Genomic DNA, 19,238 nt, shown 5'->3' with positions numbered 1-19,238 from the left:
TCAAAGAGAAAGTCGGGACACAGTAAATGTTATGAAAAAGGAAAGACTGTGCTTGGTCTAGCCATTATTGGTGCAAACATCCTCTCAATGAAACCCTGCTAGGTCTTGGGACCAGAAGGCAGGCTAAGTGTGAAAGTTAGACTTTCCATACATACAGCAATGGCTGAGGTTCTCCTGAAGCACTCTGGGAAAAGGACACAAGAAAAGGAAACTGTTTAATCTGAAGTCAATAACTGTCCTAGTTTCAGAAGCTCATAAGCCATACTGGGGTAACTGAGCCTTTTATCATTTGGGCACTCTAAACCAAGCAAGAGCATGCATATGCTGAAAGATGGACATTTGGACATATTTTAAGCTGTAGTTCTTTGCTGTACATGGACAAGTACAAGTTTTTATCCCCAAAGTTTGAGAGGATAAAAAAGTTTTGCTTCCACACACTCCTATGGATCCAGAAATGCTCCTTCATGAACAAATGGAATAGCCCCCCAACAGCTAGCTCCAACCTGTACAGGCACTTCTTTGATCCATCTGGCATGCGCGCGCGCGCACGCACAGTCATGGGCGAAAGGTAAACCAGTAAGAGTGGGAGAGAGCAAGGCAATCAGAAGGGAACAGAGAAGCTTAAAAATAGCAGCAACTTGTGTAGCAGCAAAAGCAAAAACTAAGCAACAACTGAGACATGCAAAGCGTCAAATATGAAAACTCATGTTGACAGCATCACCCATGAAGAGAAAAGCAAAAACCCAAGAGTCACTAGGAGTGAGCTTGTGGAAAGGGATGCAGTATTCCTATTGCAGTTGTAGTGATTGCTGCCTTGTACAGCTGGTCCAATAGCATTCAGAGATGTGTCTGTGCTGGTTTCACTCAGTATTAAACACCTTGTTAGAATGGTAAGTGTTAGGCATATGCAACATCCACCTCTCACGGCAAGGACACAGGGGCCTGCCTGTGCTCAGAGAGGGGAAGCAGAGGAGCTTCTTCCTCCAAACCCCAGAACTAAACACAAAGACTTGTGGCAATTCTAGACTTGGCTGAGATGTTGCAGTAAGCAAACATGCCATGAAGAGACTAGACAAACAAAACTTAAGACCAGTAGCCTAAACCAGTCACTGATAAATAGTGACATCTCAATGATTCTCCAAGACATTGTCTGATTTTGGTGACACAACTAGTGACAAAAATATATGGATGATTTTGTCTTAAGCCAGTATGACTCAGTGTTCTGCTTGGCTAAGCAGCATCTATTTTTAGGGACTGGAAGAAGACATGATGGTTTTTAAGTGAAAGAAATCTGTCAAACAGCAGACTTCATTCAAGCATCTCTTAGTACAGAGCCTTCTGATTGAAACAGAGCATAATACACTGTTCTTTATTTCTTCAAATACTTGGGATTTCCCCATCCAGGGCACATTTTTTCTTCTTGAAGTTCAATCAATTGGATCCCTTCAGCTGAAGTAATGTTCAGTACTCTATATCTGTGTAGCAGAGAGGTAGTCATAGGTACGTATATCTGTGTAATTATGCAAAAAATTGAACTCTGTAGAGAATTGTTCCTGCATCTCCAGGTGGACTAGAACTAACCTCAGAACCAGTCTGTGGGAAAGCTGCCAGCGACAGAGAGAGGAAGAATGGGGACTGACTGACCACGGCCCTGTGACTATATTTTGGGCACCATGGTAGTTTATATTCTTTTCGAGGAATAAATGCAATGATGTGCTTTAATACAAAGACAAGCGGCTGCAGGAGCAGGACTGCTAAATTGAAGGGGTATGCATATTTATCACCCCTATTTCATTGACTCCTTAGAGGTGGAGAGGGGACAGAGATTACCCTGAGGCTACGTCTACACGAGAAGTATGTCTACAGAAGTTACTGTCGGAAGAGATGTTGACAAAACTTCTGTTGACAGATCATATCTGCACATAAAAGCGGACTGATCTTTTGATCTGCACTGTTGACAAAAGGGCGCCCTATGAACCATGTACATGGCTTTTTTGGCTGACAGTTTCTGTTGACAAAAATGTATTGTGTGTGTAGATGCTCCAGAAGTTTTGTCTTCAAAACCCTAGTTTTGCTTACAAAACTCTAGTATAGATGTAGCCTGAGGGAGTTGTGAATCAGTTCTGTAATTTGAGAAAAATTAATCATGATTATAATAAGCCATTTACTCCAAAAGAGTTTTGTGTGTCTCTGGTGCCTCAAGGCAGAAGACAATTTGTTTTCACAGCACTTATGTAGCCCACTCCACAGTGGAAAAAAGGAATACTATTTATCTAATTAAACTAAGCTGCTCCAGCCAAGTGTAAACAGCATATTTACACAATACATTTGCTATCAAAATACAGCTTTCATCCAAACTACATATTTGCATCACCTTAAGTGCATGCTTGCTTCCAAATGTCATAGTAACCCTGCCAGTAACTGTTATGTTACCTCCTGTTGCACCAACAAGTGCAAGAAGGTTCAACCTTAAGGCGCACATATTGAAAAAATAAAGCCATCTAAGTTAAGGAAGAGTCATATGGAGTTGTCAGTTTGTACCATGATCTTCATGCTATTAACAGCTCCTGAAGAATTAACTTGTCAGAGTGAATTTCACAAGATCATAAAGTGAGGCTAAATAATTTAGTTGTTATAGCTCTGCTAAATGTAGGACCGTTTACTAGTCCAAGCACACCGTGTACTTGCCAACTGTCTAGATCAGGGGTCAGCAACAAAAATATCAAGAGCAGACATCTTTTTCCAAATCTGTAAAAAAAACAAAACAGAACAAAAAAAAACAAAACCAACAATAATTCAAGAGCCACAATGCATGTGACTATGAGATGGTCCTCAATAAACATCAAATCATAGCTTCTGTAACCCCTAGTTTAAGAACAATGCACACACACACGATCGGTAATGCGATACATGTTTACTGCAGGACATTCACAAACTTTACATATTATATTTCCTTGCACTTTACAAGTGTGTTTGTACCACTGTCTTCCTGACTTTCACTTGCGAACTTCTCTCTCTCTCTCTCTCTCTCTCTCTCTCTGTGAGAAGGAAGGGAAGCGAGAAGACCTGCCTGTTGCAGACCCCTGGGCTAGATGAGCACTGAACCAATGCCAGCTCCTTGTTCTGCCATAGATTTGGTGTGCATCTCCGGGCACAATACTTACTCCCTGTGCCTCAGATCACTGTCTCCAATAAGATTAATTACCCTTCCTTCCACCAGCTCTGTCTTGTCTAAGGCAATCAAGCTCTTCAATACAGGTACCAACTTGTGCTATGTATTTGTCCTAAGCCAGGCACAGTGCAGCCAAGCACTGCTATAATACAAATAAAAATGCCAGGATTATAGTGAAAACTAATTTAACATTACGTTTTCTCCACCCCTTGTAACTTTTGTAATGGTGTAAGGTTTTGCAATGCTGCTTTAGTTAAAAATTGCTGATCAACTCTACCTATCTTCAAGTCTAGTTTCCTTACTACTGGAAAGAGAGTCATAAGTAAAAAAAGTCCAAAACCAAAGTTTGTCTATCTAAAACGCTAACCTTTAGCAAGTTCCTTAAGAAGAGGAGAATATAACAAAGCATTTTCCTTAAACAAATTCCACTTGCAGGCTTATACTGCATAAAACATTAATTCCAGAGTTAAAGATTCTGAAGGAAATATCAGAGGCATAACACCTTCGTAAATAAAGCGTAAGACTGTGTGGTGCTATGTCTGTTGAACAAATGCCCCCCGAGAGAGCTACTTAAGAGATTCCGTGCTATAATTACGATCACCAGGTACAGTACATCTGCTCAGAGAAATTCAATTATACTTATTTGTCAGAAAATGGAGCGGAGTTAGGCTGTGCGTTCACACAATACATTCTTTAGGGTTCAAAAAACCCTATTTTTTTTTGGTCATTTTTATGATGATAATACCGGATTAGATTTTTCCAAGTCAACAGTATCAGTATATCATCTCACCTTCACGGAGTAAAGAAAATGAAGACAATCTACATAGGAAAATTATACAAGAGGGTGTTCCCTGTGACCTTTCTACGGAATAGGGTTTATCAAGGATGGCAGTGCTGACAGATTTTTTTTGATCATGGCATTTCATTCGCAAGAGGCAAAAGTACAATGATCATATGATGAATAAAGAATCCCTAATGGCCTTTAATCAAGAACACAGCAGGACACTTATACCAAATAAGTTTTAATCACATCTCTTGTCTTCAGATGCCAGACAAGAAAGAGGATTGTTAAATGTTAAAATTATCTGATAGTGAGAGGACTTTAGTCTCCAGGGCTGTCAACTCTGTACTTCTTCAGTCTAGCACTTACAAAACAACCTACAGCTCAATCTCATCTAGAACAAGATTAAAAAGCCCCTCTATGACGTTACTGAATGTTGAAAACCTGTTGTGTCTGAGTAAAGGAGGGCACTCAAACCAAGTTATAAAGATGACATTTATTTATTCGCAAGACTGCTAGCTCAGCTTCTAATTGGGGGAGGCTTCTTCTAATAGCAAAAATGTCTAACTGGCTATACGAGTCTGAAATACCACTTTGGTAACAGTTCAAGAGAACTTTTCCTCTAAAATTTATTCTCACTTGGGCCCAAGTTTATGAATACCTGCTCTATAAATGGCAACAGCACTTTTGCTTCCTGTATAGTACAACCCCATTTAGCCAATCCTCCTCATTACTCGATTCTACCTATGCACCAAACAACTAGTGCACCCAGGTCCAGAAACAGGCAGGCTCTCCTGGTGTTGCAGTCCTGCACTTTCCCTCTCTCTGGATTATTCCATTGGGCCCCAGTCAGGCTGCAGTGTGGTAGGACTCTGCTTACCCAAAGTGTCAATTTTCAGTTATTTGGTGTGGTGCAAAATTGCGCCCCCCCACCCCAATGCAAGGAGCATACAAGACCTAGGCCTCACCTCAGTACAGGGGGGCAGCACAAGGCCTAGGTCCTACTGCAGTCTTTAGACTAGGGGTTTATGGGATTTTGGCAATGCACAGTTCCTTGCACAGAGTTGAATTTCACCCTAAGATACTAGTAAATCTGCCAGAATCAATTCCTATGTGCAGCCTGGCTACCAAGCATTTCAAGTTTTTTTTTTTTTTCTTTAATAAAATTCTCATTTCCATGGGCATGGTTCTAATCAACTCCCCAGTAACACCCTTCACACACTGCAATGCAAAACATCTGCTTTATTATACCTTTTACCCATCAATTAACCTAACTCGCAAATGGTCTCAGAGGAGATTTTCCTGAATAGGTGCTAGCACTGTTGGCAGTTAATTCAGTATCACTTTCAAAACACACTGGGCACCACCTGCTGGTTACTACCCTGTTTGGCTTCAGAGCTACATGGTATTTGGTGGGGTGATCTTCTCCCACAAAGACTTTTTTTTTTTTTAATTGAAATACGATCAAGACTATTGTGTGTAAAACCTCATTTCTGAGCCACCCAAAAGCAACAAGAAACTTTACAATAATGTAACAGCATGCAGCAACACCAGTGCTTTACAGCTTCAAAGCACTTTACAAAAGGTTAGCCCTCACAACACCCCTGTGAGGTAGGTCAGACTATTTTATAAACTGGAAACATGTTAAATTGCTGATCCAAAGCCATTAGGAAGACTCACACCGACTTCACCCCCAGGCCCTGCCTAGCTTGATCCCAAAGCAAAAGGAGAGTCAATGGAGAAGCCGAGAACCCCATCTCTAGACCCCAATGCCCATGCTCAGTCCCCAAGACCAAACTTCATTAAGCAGCATCCCAGTTAAAAGCTACTGCCAGCACTGCAAAGGACAATACATGCCATGACTTGTCACAACAGTCTTCAGGAAAGACCTAGGATTCCATTACTCCAGTGTGGGAGCTGACTGTGCTAGGAAATGTATGTTTTGGGGCTCACCTGAGCAGGATATGTGAACATCGACATGAAAATGTTTATACATATGTCAGTCACAGAGTAATCAGAATTTACAGAAAGCATGTTAGAGCAAATAGTCAAATGGAAGCTTAAACATAGAAAAAGTAAGATGTTTAAGGAACATTTAGTTTTAGCTTCAAATAATTGTTTTATTTTTAATATAAAAATTATATACATATTTACAAACAAAATACAAATGCCTGTCTGACATGACATTACAAAAATGCAGAGTGGATGGGGAAGGAATGGATCCTCTTAAGTAATTTAATTAGGGTCAGTGCATCACACAGCATAATTGACTCCCCATGTGGTTGTGCTATAAGAAAGTCCATGCTTAAGCCACTTGGCTCAAAAACTTTGTCTTACGGAGTTCATGCAACTAATAAGTCATTTCTCTCTAAGTGTTTGCTTAACATAACTTTACCCTTTACTACTATTAACCTCTCTCCTCCTTTTACTTGCCATTTATAAGCTCCAGTGCCTCATCTTTGCTCCGTGTGATCTTCTCCTGCCTCCATGATGATGGTCTTCTGGATTGGTTGTGCTTCACCAAGAGGTGTGAACAGCGCACTTTGGCAGGCTCTCCTTGGCCATTTTTCCCACCACCAGTGGGGCGCTCCCATTGGCTTGCATTTGTAATGTGGTTGAAGTAATACACACGGCCTACAAATAAAAGGAAGGAGAGGATTACACATTAAGTTTCTTTTAGACACACAACACTAACTTCCGGCTTATCTCAGCAAATATACAAGACTCTAGATTTCTCCAAGTAAGTGAGAAAATGTGGACGTCAGCTCAAAGCAGAATCGCTACAGAAACAGTCAATATCCCATAATAGAGAATGCTGCAGCTATCTAACACAACTGTTAAGATTCTCCTCTCTAACAATCTTTTCTAATGAAAAATAAAAAGGTGGCATGAGCACAACAGGCCATCCATTCTCATCCAGCCTCTTGACATCAACTGCCTTTCCAGCTCAACCCTGATCCAGTTTTCACTGAAGTCCATGTCAAAACTAAAAAAAGTAGTCATGTCACATTTTAAAAGCTAACAAAATAATTTGTTAGGTGATGAGCTTTCATGGGGCAAACCCACTTCTTCAGATCTGGAAATAGATTATTTATCCCTGCATATATGTTAAAATAAAGCATGGTGAAATCGTTAATCAGAAAGGATGAAAGGCCAAAATATCGGTGACTCATACGTTACAAACACTGCATAATTATGAGATTTCAGGGAAGATGTTGATAAACTGAAAAAAGTTACAAGAAGAGCAACAAAAATTAAGATCCAGAAAGCATGACTATGAGGTAAGATAGAAAAAATTGGGTTTGTTTGGAGACAGAACAGTTTTCAAGCATGTAAGAGGTTGTTACAAGATGGAAGAAAAAATGTTTTTCTTAATTCTAAGTATAGGACAAAAAAGTAATGAGCTCAAACTGGACATTAGGAAAAACTTCCTGTCAGCCTGGTTAAGCACTGGAATAAAATTGCCTAGAGAGGATGTGAAATTTCTATAATGGGAAGTTCTAAAGAACAGGATAGACACCTGTCAGGGATGGTCTAAATCAGTGGTTCCAAATATGGGGTCCACACAAGTAATGCAAAGGGTCCGTGGAAAAAAAATACAGGAAATAAACATCATAGAAAATGGAACTGGCTTTGATGGGGGTTTGCAAACAGTTTGGGGGCGGTGATTTGGGGTCCATACTAGTGAAAAGGATGGGAACCACTGGTCTAGATAATATTGGTCTACCTAATATTTAGTCCTGCCATGAGTGCACTACATGAATTCTTAAAGCCCCTTCCAGTCCTATAATTCTATGATATTGCAATTAGAAAACTGAGCATGAAGGCTTGTCTTTGTGCAATGCCCAGAGCACACAATCACTGAAGCCTTGATGCAGGACACATCTTTGGTTGCTAGTACTAACAAAACACACATCCCAACCAAAATCAACCCTAACTGCTCTTTAAAATAAGCAGCAAAATTATCCTGAAGGACAGGGGGAACCCTGCTGTAAAGCTATGTCAACTACTACTGTAACCTGGAGATGATTCATACTTCTGCCCTCCAAGATGGAAGCCACTCATACCTGCACTTGCAGCAATTTTCTCCAGCCACACCGATCTTCTCCATCATTAACCTCCCTCCCTAACCCGTTAAGAGCAAAAGATTTCCAACCACCAAATCATATGCACAATACTCTGGAGAAGACTATGACTGTCAGGCACAGACCATGGTGATGAATGCTATACAGCAAATGCCCATTCACTGGCATTAAACATTAAAAAGGTCATAGAGCAGTTTTTAAACTAAGAGGTGGGGGAAAGCCGATTGGTGCAGGGGAGCACCTGCATCGGACGGAGACTTCTCTTACATGAGGCTCTATAGATAGGGATTCCCTAGAAGTTAGTCAGATAGGGAACATGGGAAATAATATATGGGCAGGATCAAATGCGAAACAATCGCATATAAAAAAAATCCAACGCGTCCGTGAAAGGCGGACGTATAAATAGTGGTAGTTCTTTAAAGTGCTTTTACACAAATGCTAAGAGTCTGTCTAATAAGATGGGTGAACTGGAGTACCTCATATCAAAAGGAGGAAGTTGACATAATAGGCATCACAGAAACATGGTGGAATGAGGACAATCAGTGGGACACTATCATACCGGGATATAAATTATATCGGAAAGACAGAACAGGTCGTGTGGGTGGCGGAGTGGTACTATATGTGAAGGATAATATAGAATGAAATGAAGCAAAAATCCTAAAGGAATCAAAATGTTCCATAGAATCATTATGGATAACAATACATTCCTCTAATATAAATATGGCATTAGGAATATATTACCGACCACCTAACCAGGACAGTGACAGTGATGCTGAAATGTTAAGGGAGATTAGAGAGGCTATCAAAATAAAAAACACAGTAATAATAGGAGATTTCAATTATCCCCATATTGATTGGGTACATGTCACCTCAGGACGGGATTCAGAGATTAAACTTCTTGATGCCTTAAATGACTGCTTCTTGGAGCAGCTAGTACAGGAACCCACAAGGGGAGAGTCAATTCTCGATCTAGTCCTGACTGGAACGCAGGATCTGGTCCAAGAGGTAACTGTTACTGGACCGCTTGGAAATAGTGACCACAATATAATAATTTTCAATATTCCTGTGTTGGGAAGAACACCGCAGCGGTCAAACACTCCAGCATTTAATTTCAAAAAGGGGAATTACACTAACATGAGGAAGCTAGTTAAACAGAAACTAAAAGGTAGAGTAACTAAACTAAAATCCCTGGAAGCTGCATGGAAACTGTTTAAAGACACCATGCTAGAGGCCCAACTTAAATGTATACCCCAAATAAAAAAACACAGTAAGAGACCTAACAAAGAACCACCATGGCTTAACAGCCATGTTAAAAAGGCAGTGAGAGAGAAAAGGGCAGCTTTTAAAAAGTGGAAGTCAAATCCTAGTGAGGAGAATAGAAAGGAACACAGACACTCCCAAATTAAGTGTCATAATGTAGTAAGAAAAGCCAAAAAAGATTTTGAGGAACAGCTAGCCAAAAATTCAAAAAATGATAGTAAAATGTTTTTTAAATACATTAGAAGCAGGAAGCCCGCTAAAAAAGCAGTGGGGCCCTTGGACGATAAAGATATAAAAGGAGCGATCAAGGAAGACAGTGCCATTGCGGAGCGATTAAATGATTTCTTTGCTTCAGTCTTCACAACTGAGGATGTTACAGAGGTTCCTAAATCTGAGCCAGCCTTTTTAGGTGACAAATCTGAGGAACTCTCCCAGATTGAAGTGACATTAGAGGAGGTTTTGGAGTTAATTGATAAGCTGAATAGTAACAAGTCTCCAGGACCAGACGGTATTCACCCAAGGGTTCTGAAAGAACTCAAATGTGAAATTGCGGAGTTATTAACAGTGGTTTGTAACCTATCCTTTAAATCCGCTTCGGTACCTAATGACTGCAAGACGGCCAATATAACGCCAATATTCAAAAAAGGCTCTAGAGGAGACCCTGGCAATTATAGACCGATAAGTCTAACATCAGTACCAGGCAAATTAGTAGAAACAATAGTAAAGAATAAAATTGCAAGGCACGTAGAAGAGCACAAATTGTTGGGCAAAAGTCAGCATGGTTTCTGCAGAGGGAAGTCGTGTCTAACTAATCTATTAGAATTCTTTGAAGGGATTAATAAACATGCGGACAAGGGGCACCCAGTGGACATAATATACCTAGATTTCCAGAAAGCCTTTGACACGGTCCCACACCAAAGGCTTTTATGTAAATTAGGCGGTCATGGGATAGGAGGAAAGATCCTTTCATGGATCGGGAATTGGTTAAAAGACAGAAAACAAAGAGTTGGAATAAATGGTAAATTTTCACAATGGAGGGGGGTAACTAGTTGTGTTCCCCAGGGCTCAGTCCTGGGACCGATCCTGTTCAACTTGTTCAGCAATGACCTAGAAAATGAGGTAACCAGTGAGGTGGCAAAGTTTGCAGATGACACCAAGTTGTTCAGGACAGTCAAAACCAAAAGGGATTGTGAAGAACTACAAAAAGATCTCAGCAAACTGAGTAATTGGGCAGCAAAATGGCAAATGAAATTTAATGTGGGTAAGTGTAAGATAATGCACATTGGAAAAAATAACCCAAACTACACGTACAACGTGATGGGGTCAAATTTAACTACGACAGATCAGGAAAGGGATCTTGGAGTTATAGTGGATAGTTCTCTGAAGACATCCACGCAGTGTGCAGTTGCAGTTAGTAAAGCAAATAGGATGTTAGCAATTATTAAAAAAGAGATAGATAAGAAGACAAAAGATATCATACTTCCCCTGTATAAAACTATGGTACGCCCACATCTTGAGTACTGCATGCAGATGTGGTCTCCTCACCTCAAAAGAGATATATTGGCATTAGAAAAGGTTCAGGAAAGGGCGACTAAGATGATTAGGGGTTTGGAACGGGTCCCATATGGGGAGAGGCTAGAGAGACTGGGACTTTTCAGTCTGGAAAAGACACGATTGAGGGGCGATATGATAGAGGTATATAAAATCATGAATGGTGTGGAGAAAGTGAATATAGAAAAATTAATTTGCCTTTTCCCATAATACAAGAACCCCTAGGACACCAAATGAAATTGATGGGTAGTAGGTTCAAAACTAATAAAAGGAATTTTTTCTTCACACAGCGCACAGTCAACCTGTGGAACTCCTTGCCGGAGGAGGCTGTGAAGGCCAGGACTCTATTAGGGTTTAAGAAAGAGCTCAATAAATTTTTGCAGGTTAGGTCCATAAATGGCTATTAGCCAGGGGTAAAGTATGGTGCCCTGGCCTTCAGGACAAGGACAGGAGATGGACGGCAGGAGATAAATCACTTGATCATTGTCTTCTGTTCTCCTTCTCTGGGGCACCCGGCATTGGCCACTGTCAGCAGACGGGATACTGGGCTGGATGGACCTTTGGTCTGACCCAGTATGGCCGTTCTTATGTTTTTACTTCACTGGACACAGGGATCAAACCTCCAATTGCACACCAGCTACTCTGAAATTGTCAGCATTCTGGTAAAGCTGTCTGGAACACAAGAGCCACGTCAAAATCCCACGCAACTGATTTGCTTTTAACCCTTCACATATTGGATATCAAGAATTGCTCCACACTTAATCCTACCGCAGAGCAAACACACTCTACCATCTACCACATCCATATCGAGACCTGCAGCCAATAAAACCACCGCCCCTACTTCCACTTTCCCTCCCGACTCGCCCCTCCACCACAAGACGAGCAAATACCAAACCTGCAGAGTCTGCGCCTCGGCCGGAAGATCCCATACCCGAGGGCGCGGGACGAGCCCCTGCCTCTCGCAGCGCAGCGCAGCGCAGCGCAGCGCAGCGCAGCGCAGCCTGCTCCCGCCCCCGCTGATAAAAGCCACTTCGACTCCACTCAGTAGATGCAGCAGCGAGCCCGACCCCCGCCGGCCTCTTCCCACTCAGGAGCGCCCAACTCCCCGCAGCGCCCTCCCCAAAGCATCCCACGAGAACCGAGACACTGCAGCCCCCAAGACGCCCACCTGGGGGCGGCCCTGCACGGCACTGCCAAGCCCGCCGCAAGCCTGGCCCGCCCCGCGCCCACTGATCGTGCTCCCCGCGGCCCGCGCCCCGTTCGGCCTCAGCTTCCCACAGGCCCCGCCCACCCCCTCTGCCTCGCACCCTACAGGCTGCCCCCATGCGCGCCCCCGGCCCGGCCTCCAGCCAGAGCCCCGGGACCCCCAGTACCTGAGCTGCGGCTCATGCGCTTCTCCCAGCCCGAGGGCAGCTTCTCCTCCTCCGCCATCTTCCCTCCGCCGCAGCCCCGCCCGGCCGCGCCCCGCCTGCCTGGCGCCTTTGCCTCCCATTGGCGCTAGGGAGGTCGAGACCCCGCCCCCGCTAGCTCCCATTGGATCACACCTATAAGTCCCGCCCCCTGCAGTCCGTGTTCCATTAGCTCAGAAGACCAGTGATTGGCTGCTGAAGAAAGACCGCAATGATCCCGGAAGAGATTGCGGAGTGACGGGATGGGAGCCGAGAAAGGACAAGTGAGACAATCAGCGAACACCGTGCCCAGCCAGCGGCTGCTGGGCGCGCTTGTGTCAAGCCACGTGGGGGGTAGGAGGGTGTCCGAGACCGTCACTGCCCATAGGCACACTGGAACCTGCGACCTCTGGAGCTTAGCGCAGGCGTCTCTACAGCTTGAGCTAAAGACCATCTGGCTCCCAGCCCCGGCTGTAGAGCATGCCTTCTTTCTCTGTGAGCTGCTCTACGTGCCACTACATGGGAGAGTGACCTCACACAGGTGTGTGGGTTACACTAGTCCCAGGAATGGGGACTGGTTGTGGACTCCCAGCATGAGAAGGTGAGGGCAGACACAGGGGACGCCCTTGATGTCACCATGGGGAGGGGATGCTGATGGGGTCCCCTCCACTCAGCCACGGGACAGGGAGCCCTGGAGAAACCCAGACAGTCTCAGCCCAGCGAGCCCAGGCTGTGGGGAGGCTACCTGGGCTGGGGCATGTCAGTGAGTAACAAGTGGCAAACCAAGTGGCCACCCACGCTAGTCCATTAGACTTGCTACTGCACAGGTGGGCAAACTTTTTGGCACAAAGGCTATAGAAATTGTATGGTGGGTGATGAATGCTCACATTATTGGGGCTGGGGAGTGGGTGAAGGCACCAGCTTGGAGTGAGAGAGTCAGAGCCTGTGAAGTATCTGAGGGGTAGCCGTGTTAGTCTGGATCTGTAACAGCAACGAAGGGTCCTGTGGCACCTTAGAGACTAACAGAAAAGTTTTGAGCATGAGCTTTCGTGAGCAGACTCACTTCATCAGATGCTGGTCCAGCATCTGATGAAGTGAGTCTGTGCTCACGAAAGCTCATGCTCAAAACTTTTCTGTTAGTCTATAAGGTGCCACAGGACCCTTTGTTGCTGTTACAGAGCTTGTGAAGCTCTGGGCTGGAACTGGGGTTTGAAAGACTGGAGCAGGGGGTTAACATTAGGGAAGGGTGCAGGTTCTGGGTGGCCCATACCTCAAGGAGCTCCCAGAAGCAACAGCACATTCTTGTGTTTCCTGGCTTCTATGGAGAGTTGCCAGGAGGGAGCTCAGGGCACTTCCTCATCCATGGGCACTGCTTCCAAAACTCCCACTGGCCATGTTCCCTGCCCATAGGAGCTGAAGGGGCAACCCTTGGGATGGGGACAGCACAGGAAGTCCACTGGTTGCACCTAGGTATAGGCACCAGAAGGTGGGGCATGCTGCTGCTTTTGGCAGCCACAGCAGATGCAGAGCAGGGCAAGCCCCTGACCCTGCTCCACAGGGGGAGGCCAGATGCAGCCCATCCCTGCACTAGCAACTGCTGCCAATCATTGCACAGAGCACCGCCCTTATAAACCGTGTAGCTTTTTGTAAATTCTCTTGCTGATGCATTTCTGCTCTTATGGCAGCAGAGGGCAAAACAGCATGCTAGCCAGAGTCTACCTTAGCGTCCCTCCCAATCCAGGCCTGCATGCTCACAAAATCCCTTTATTATTAACAATCTCAAGCATTCCTGAGCCAGGCTGGCCAAAAATGAGATTGTAAAAATAAATATGAAGTTTTGTTGATTTGACTTTGTTTGAGCCTTTAGCATTCTGCAAGCAGGAGGGCTAGACATATTTTTGTTTACTGAAAGTTGAAGGTCTCATGTAATCACAGGGCCCCAGTCAACTGGGCCTTTAAATAAGACATAGAATATTATGGGATTAATAACCACAAGAGTTAGCAACTCAGTGATTCTACAGAAGAGAATTCCCATGCAGTATCCCACTCCCTGAATTTTTACAGCCTTCTAGAGGAAAGAATAAAAATTACAGCATATCAGTGATTCTGAATTACAGTAAGAACCATCTTATAAAGAGGAATTGTGTCTAAACAGAGAGCCAGAACTGGTGGGTTGCAAGCTGTGTATGTGAGGGAATGGGGTCGAGTAGTTAGAGGAATAGGAATTCTGGGTTCCAATGCTTTGGGAGGGAAATGTAGTCTCATGGTTAATTTTAGGGTGAGAAATCCCAGTTCTATTAAGACTCTGGTTACTCTCTTTCTTCTGGGGTAACTGGTTCAGAAGGATATTCGGAAAAGTAATCATTTTATTCACAAAACTTCACAGTAAATGGAGATCTTGCTAGTGTCCAGTTTGCAATGAGCCTTTTGCAACACACTGATAAAGCTGACGTATATTCTGTTTCACTGTGAACAATATGAGTAAATCCCTCTGGGCAGCTTTCACTGTTTTTTCCCTGTCTCTCCCTAATGCACCATTTTTAAAAAGCTGGTTGCTCTGTCACTATTCTCCACTTGTCATTGTCTGTTTTTCCCTTGACACTTAGCCAAATCTTTCACTCTGCAGAAATGTTCCTGTGAAAGTCATCTGTGCCTCTCCTGGTGTCTGTCAGAAATGACCCATTCCGGAGCATCTCCAGCATCCTTGCACTATGATACACTAATGCAGTTCTAAAAAAGGGGCATAATCAGGAAGGTCAAAGTGGTATTGGAATTGCAGCCAGCAAGGGATGTGATGGATTATGAGAGGGGTTAATAGGTACATTAGCAACAATATGGTGATCAGGGAAGGAGCGGGATCCTTGCTGAATGCAGAAAGTAACCTAGTGACAGATGACATGACAAACCAGAAGTACTCAATGCCTTCTTTTCCTAGGTCTTCAAAGACAAGATCAGCTCCCAGACTGCTTTACTGGGGAGGAGGGGAGTAGGCCTCAGCGGTGAAAGAGCAGAGTAAGGATGATTTAGAAAAGATGTCAAGTATCAGAGGGGTGGCCGTGTTAGTCTGGATCTGCAAAAGCAACGAGGGGTCCTGTGGCACCTTATAGACTAACAGAAATGTATGAGCAGAAGCTTTCATGGGCAAAGACCCACTTCATCAGGTGCAGACCTGCATCTAGTGAAGTGGGTCTCTGCCCATAAAAGCTTCTGCTCGTACATTTCTGTTAGTCTATAAGGTGCCACAGGACCCCTCATTGCTTTTTTAGAAAAGATGGACATGCACAAGCCCATAAGGCTGGATCTACTGCATACGAGGGTGCTGAGAGCGCTGGCTGATGTGATTGCAGAGCCATTGGCTCTGAAAACTTGTGGCAAGCAGAGGAGGTCCTGGATGATTGGAAAAAGGCAAATACAGCCCCCATCTTTAAAAAAAGAAGAATCAGGGGAACACCACGCTGGCCAGCCTCATCTCTAGCCGTGGGAAAAACAAACAAACAAACATGGAACAGGTCTTCAAGGAATCCATTTTAAAAAACATGGATGGAGATTCCTTCAGTATTCATCTTATTCTAGAAAGCCAACCCCACTCCTTTCCAACTTTCCACTCCTTCCAACTGCAGTAGCAGGTAAGGAAGAGATTTCTTCTGACTTAAACCACAACAAGGAGAACACAGAATTTGTCAGGAGGCATTTATTGCAAACTATTTAAAAAAACAACAACCTTCTTACAAGTTTGCAGCCATTTTTATTACCATCAGCACTGAAGCTCTCAAAAACTACATGCACAACTTGAACTTTTAACTGCTACCTTGAAATAAAGTTTATAGACAAGTTTTATATCAGAAAAAAATTAGAAAAGTAATGCCTGCCATATGCAACTGCAGGTAGAGTCAAGGCTACTGGTAATATAACTCCAGGTTCATGCCATCATGGATTTCATCTAGAAGGAATGAGTTAAGCGATATTCCACAGGAAGTGTTCAAACAACTGAAAAACATGTTTCTACCAGCTCAATAATTCAAAAATAAGTTACATCAGCAAATTTATTCTTAATGATCTGTTATAAAATTCTCAAAAACACAGCTCTCCTTCCCACTTTACTATAGGTGTGGTGTTTCTGTTCCAAACGGAAACACTAACTTGCTAGTGTCATACAAGAGAAAGAATACAGGTCATATGCAATGTGGTAAGCATCTATGCTGGAAGCAGCAGTATCTTAACTCAGCACATTAGTCCCTTGTCATACGCTACCCCTAAATTTAATAAGAATAGATTCACCAGTTATCTTACGGTAGCTTACCATATTATCAGTCACCACTACCCAAGGAGATGAGCAAGATTTCTGGTTTGTAGCAAAGCGACTGTCAGATTAGGAAGGGTCTCTGGATAGTTACTTATTTATAACATGTCCATCACTCCACTACTTGGGTTGTGAACAACATGGTTCTCTCTCTGATACGTGGATTGTGGATCTTATAAATAGTAAAGAACATGACCATTATTCTAATTAAAAGTGTTTCCTTAGAAACTGCAGTTTACTCACTATTCTTATGTTCAAGGATACAATCTCCCAATGATACGTGGTCCTTGAAGATTGTGTACCTGCAAAAATGTGTAAAAAAGTTCATCAAGAACAGAAGCGTAGCACAAGAATGAAAAAAGGAAGTCAATAGGAATGGAATGATTATGCTAATAACTCAGATTTGTTGTTATCAATTACTACATTAAAAATATCATTGAAATGTTACATAATGGGTTTCAGAAGCAGTGTTTTGTTTTGTTTTTGAAACAGATACCAATCACAAGTTCCATGGCGAGAGACAAGAGAATGCCTACATGCCGGGGTGGCCAAGCTGCAGCTCTTTCAGCAATTAAACACAGCTTCTACTTGGAGCCATGTTCTGGGAGTGCCATCCACTGCTCTGCTTACATGCCCCAGTGCTTGGTAGGAGAAGTGCATGGTGGTGGCTCCGGTGAGTCTCTGGCATCAAGTCTGAGCTAGGGACTTGGGGTGTCTGGCTTAGCTGGGAGGGCACTGAGTTACAGCAACATGTGTGTGCACGTGCCTGGCTCTGCAGGGAGGGCACTGAGTTAGAGCAGCGGGGTGGGGGGTGGGGGGTGGTGTGGAGAGGAAGGGGAGGGAAGCTGAAAGAAGGCATTGGAGCCGGGGGGAAATCGAGCCACATATTACATATTTATTTTTAATGTAGATTAAAAATAAATACGTGTGGCTCTTTGCACTGTGTCTGTGGCTCTTAGTCCCTAATTGGTTGGCCACCTCTGCTATATGCAGTTATAGTGTGAAATATAGAGTAACTTCACACAATGAAGTTAAAATCACCACACTGGTTCAGACCAAACCTGCATCTAGCTCAGTATCCAATCTTCTGATAAGTGCTTCAAAGACAGTAAGCTTTACAAGTTATGATCAAATGTTAGAAGAGTAATAAATTGTGTAAAAAGATGAAGAATCAAAAGCAAAAATTCTGTGTTGAATATTACCACTGGTGAAAACACAAAGGAGAACTCAGTCAGTAGCATTCACTTGGAATAATCTGTGGTTCCTTACACTTTTGCTCTACAAAGTGTAGAGCTGCTGGCCTGCCTCTGAGACTTTAATTAAGAGATTTGTCAGTGGAGCCCCCAAAACACTGGACAATGGGAAAGGTGCAGAAAGGAAAACATCTGAGAATTAACAAATTTCACAACCTAAAAAGAAATCTTAAAAGCACACTTACTGGAAGTTTGCATCACATGCCTCCTTGCCTTAGGAACATCCTTTCTGATACATTAAAGTTTTGTATTCATATGCAGCTTTCCATCCCAGTGTGCATCAAACTACTGAGACACATTACACAGTTTTTTTTTAAAATCGCAGCTTGACAAAGCCCTGGCTGTGATGATTTAGTTGGACCTGGTCCTGCTTTTAGTAGGGGGTTGGACTCTCGAGGTTTCTTCCAAGTCTATGAAATGCCATTACCTCTGAGTATATGGAGTGGGAGTGATGTGGATTGTAGCTGAAGACTGCACTAGAGACATCCACATACATCATGTACAGAATTCAGTTTACCTGTGTTGGTCAGCTGAAAAGTTAAAATGAACCTGCTTGGGACTGAAACTGTAGCTCCAGTAAGTCCTACTTCATCAAATCTGATGCTTCTCAGATCTACTAAAAAACAATGTTTCCTTCCCTTGATCCTGCATTTAATTCACTCACCATTTCTTGAGCACAATTTTGTCCCACCGGGTCCCAGTCTGAGCTGCAATGAGTTTTTTCAGGTCGCCAATTGTGTCCTCAGTGCTGAGTGACGCAGTTAAGGAAACTACATTCACACCCAGGTATCAAGCACATGGAGAAAGCAGCATTGACCACAGCCAGAATCCTCTTCTCCCCAAGAATCTAGACCTTTGGCGGTCTCCTTCCCCACCCCTCACGTTACGGACGCCAACCTCCACGGCATCCCCACAGGAGTGGTACCTTCTCGTTATGAGGAAAGGGCACCGGCAGACGCACCCGTCCCCAAGTGCCCCCAGGCCCGAACCCGAACCCCACGGCCTCTGCAGACCTCACCCCGACGGGCCCCCGAAGGATACTTGCATTTCACTCGCACCTTCTTGCCCAGCCGGTCGTTGCAGACAACTTCGATCATGCTGCCGGCCTGGGGGAGCGAGAGGCGTCAGGGGCCCGGACACAGGCAGCGGGGCGGGCGGGGCGGTAGGCGGGACGCTGGAGGAGGTGGCCCCGCGGGAGCTGAGGAGAACGGGGGGCTGACCCGGAGGGCGGAGGCTGTTCTGAGGCCAGGCGGGGGTCCCTTCCAGGGGCTGGGGCTGGGGCTGGGGCTGGGGCTGGGGCTGGGCCGACCCCCTCCCGCTGCACTCACCGCTGCTATCTGCCGCGTGCGCACCTCGCACCTGTCAGAGGGGAACACAGAGCGACGGCGACCGAACCGGAAGCGGAAGTGATCTAATAGCAGCCATCAGAAATCGCAGTCGGGCTGCGC

The 19,238-nt window shown here is 44.1% G+C and overlaps 2 protein-coding genes across 2 annotated transcripts in view; both read right to left on the bottom strand.

Moving 5' to 3' along the window:
* The window catches only part of PIN1 (peptidylprolyl cis/trans isomerase, NIMA-interacting 1), a 29,083-nt gene extending 16,771 nt beyond the window's left edge, over positions 1–12,312 (bottom strand). Inside the window, exons 1-2 of the mRNA XM_074980153.1 lie at positions 12,223–12,312; positions 6,387–6,587 (exon numbers count right to left, since the gene is read on the bottom strand). Coding sequence (XP_074836254.1) covers positions 6,387–6,587; positions 12,223–12,280 — 259 coding nt within the window. The 5' untranslated portion in view covers positions 12,281–12,312. The remainder of the gene's footprint in view (positions 1–6,386; positions 6,588–12,222) is intronic.
* Positions 12,313–15,916: 3,604 nt separating this feature from the next.
* UBL5 (ubiquitin like 5) lies at positions 15,917–19,212 on the bottom strand. The gene is made up of 5 exons (XM_074979847.1): positions 19,119–19,212; positions 18,832–18,896; positions 18,455–18,538; positions 16,802–16,839; positions 15,917–16,177 (listed from the first exon to the last, which is right to left on the bottom strand). The coding sequence occupies exons 2-5, from the start codon at positions 18,885–18,887 to the stop codon at positions 16,134–16,136; spliced, it is 222 nt and encodes a 73-aa protein (XP_074835948.1). The 5' UTR covers positions 18,888–18,896; positions 19,119–19,212; the 3' UTR covers positions 15,917–16,133.
* Positions 19,213–19,238: the final 26 nt, after the last annotated feature.

The sequence above is a fragment of the Carettochelys insculpta genome, chromosome 29, assembly GCF_033958435.1.
Source record: "Carettochelys insculpta isolate YL-2023 chromosome 29, ASM3395843v1, whole genome shotgun sequence".
Lineage (NCBI taxonomy): Eukaryota > Metazoa > Chordata > Testudines > Carettochelyidae > Carettochelys > Carettochelys insculpta.
Note: the sequence above shows the minus strand (reverse complement) of the source record. Positions and strands in the feature narration are given on the sequence as shown.

What these genes read in the sequence shown, in the direction of transcription:
- UBL5 (XM_074979847.1), bottom strand. Translation starts at nt 18,887, where the DNA reads ATGATCGAAGTTGTCTGCAACGACCGGCTGGGCAAGAAGGTGCGAGTG. An exon ending in AAGGTGCGAGTGAAATGCAA is followed by an intron (nt 18,539 to 18,831) that starts GTATCCTTCGGG and finishes TGCGTCACTCAG; the next exon opens with CACTGAGGACACAATTGGCG. An exon ending in CCACGTATCATTGGGAGATT is followed by an intron (nt 16,178 to 16,801) that starts GTATCCTTGAAC and finishes CATTCCTTCTAG; the next exon opens with ATGAAATCCATGATGGCATG.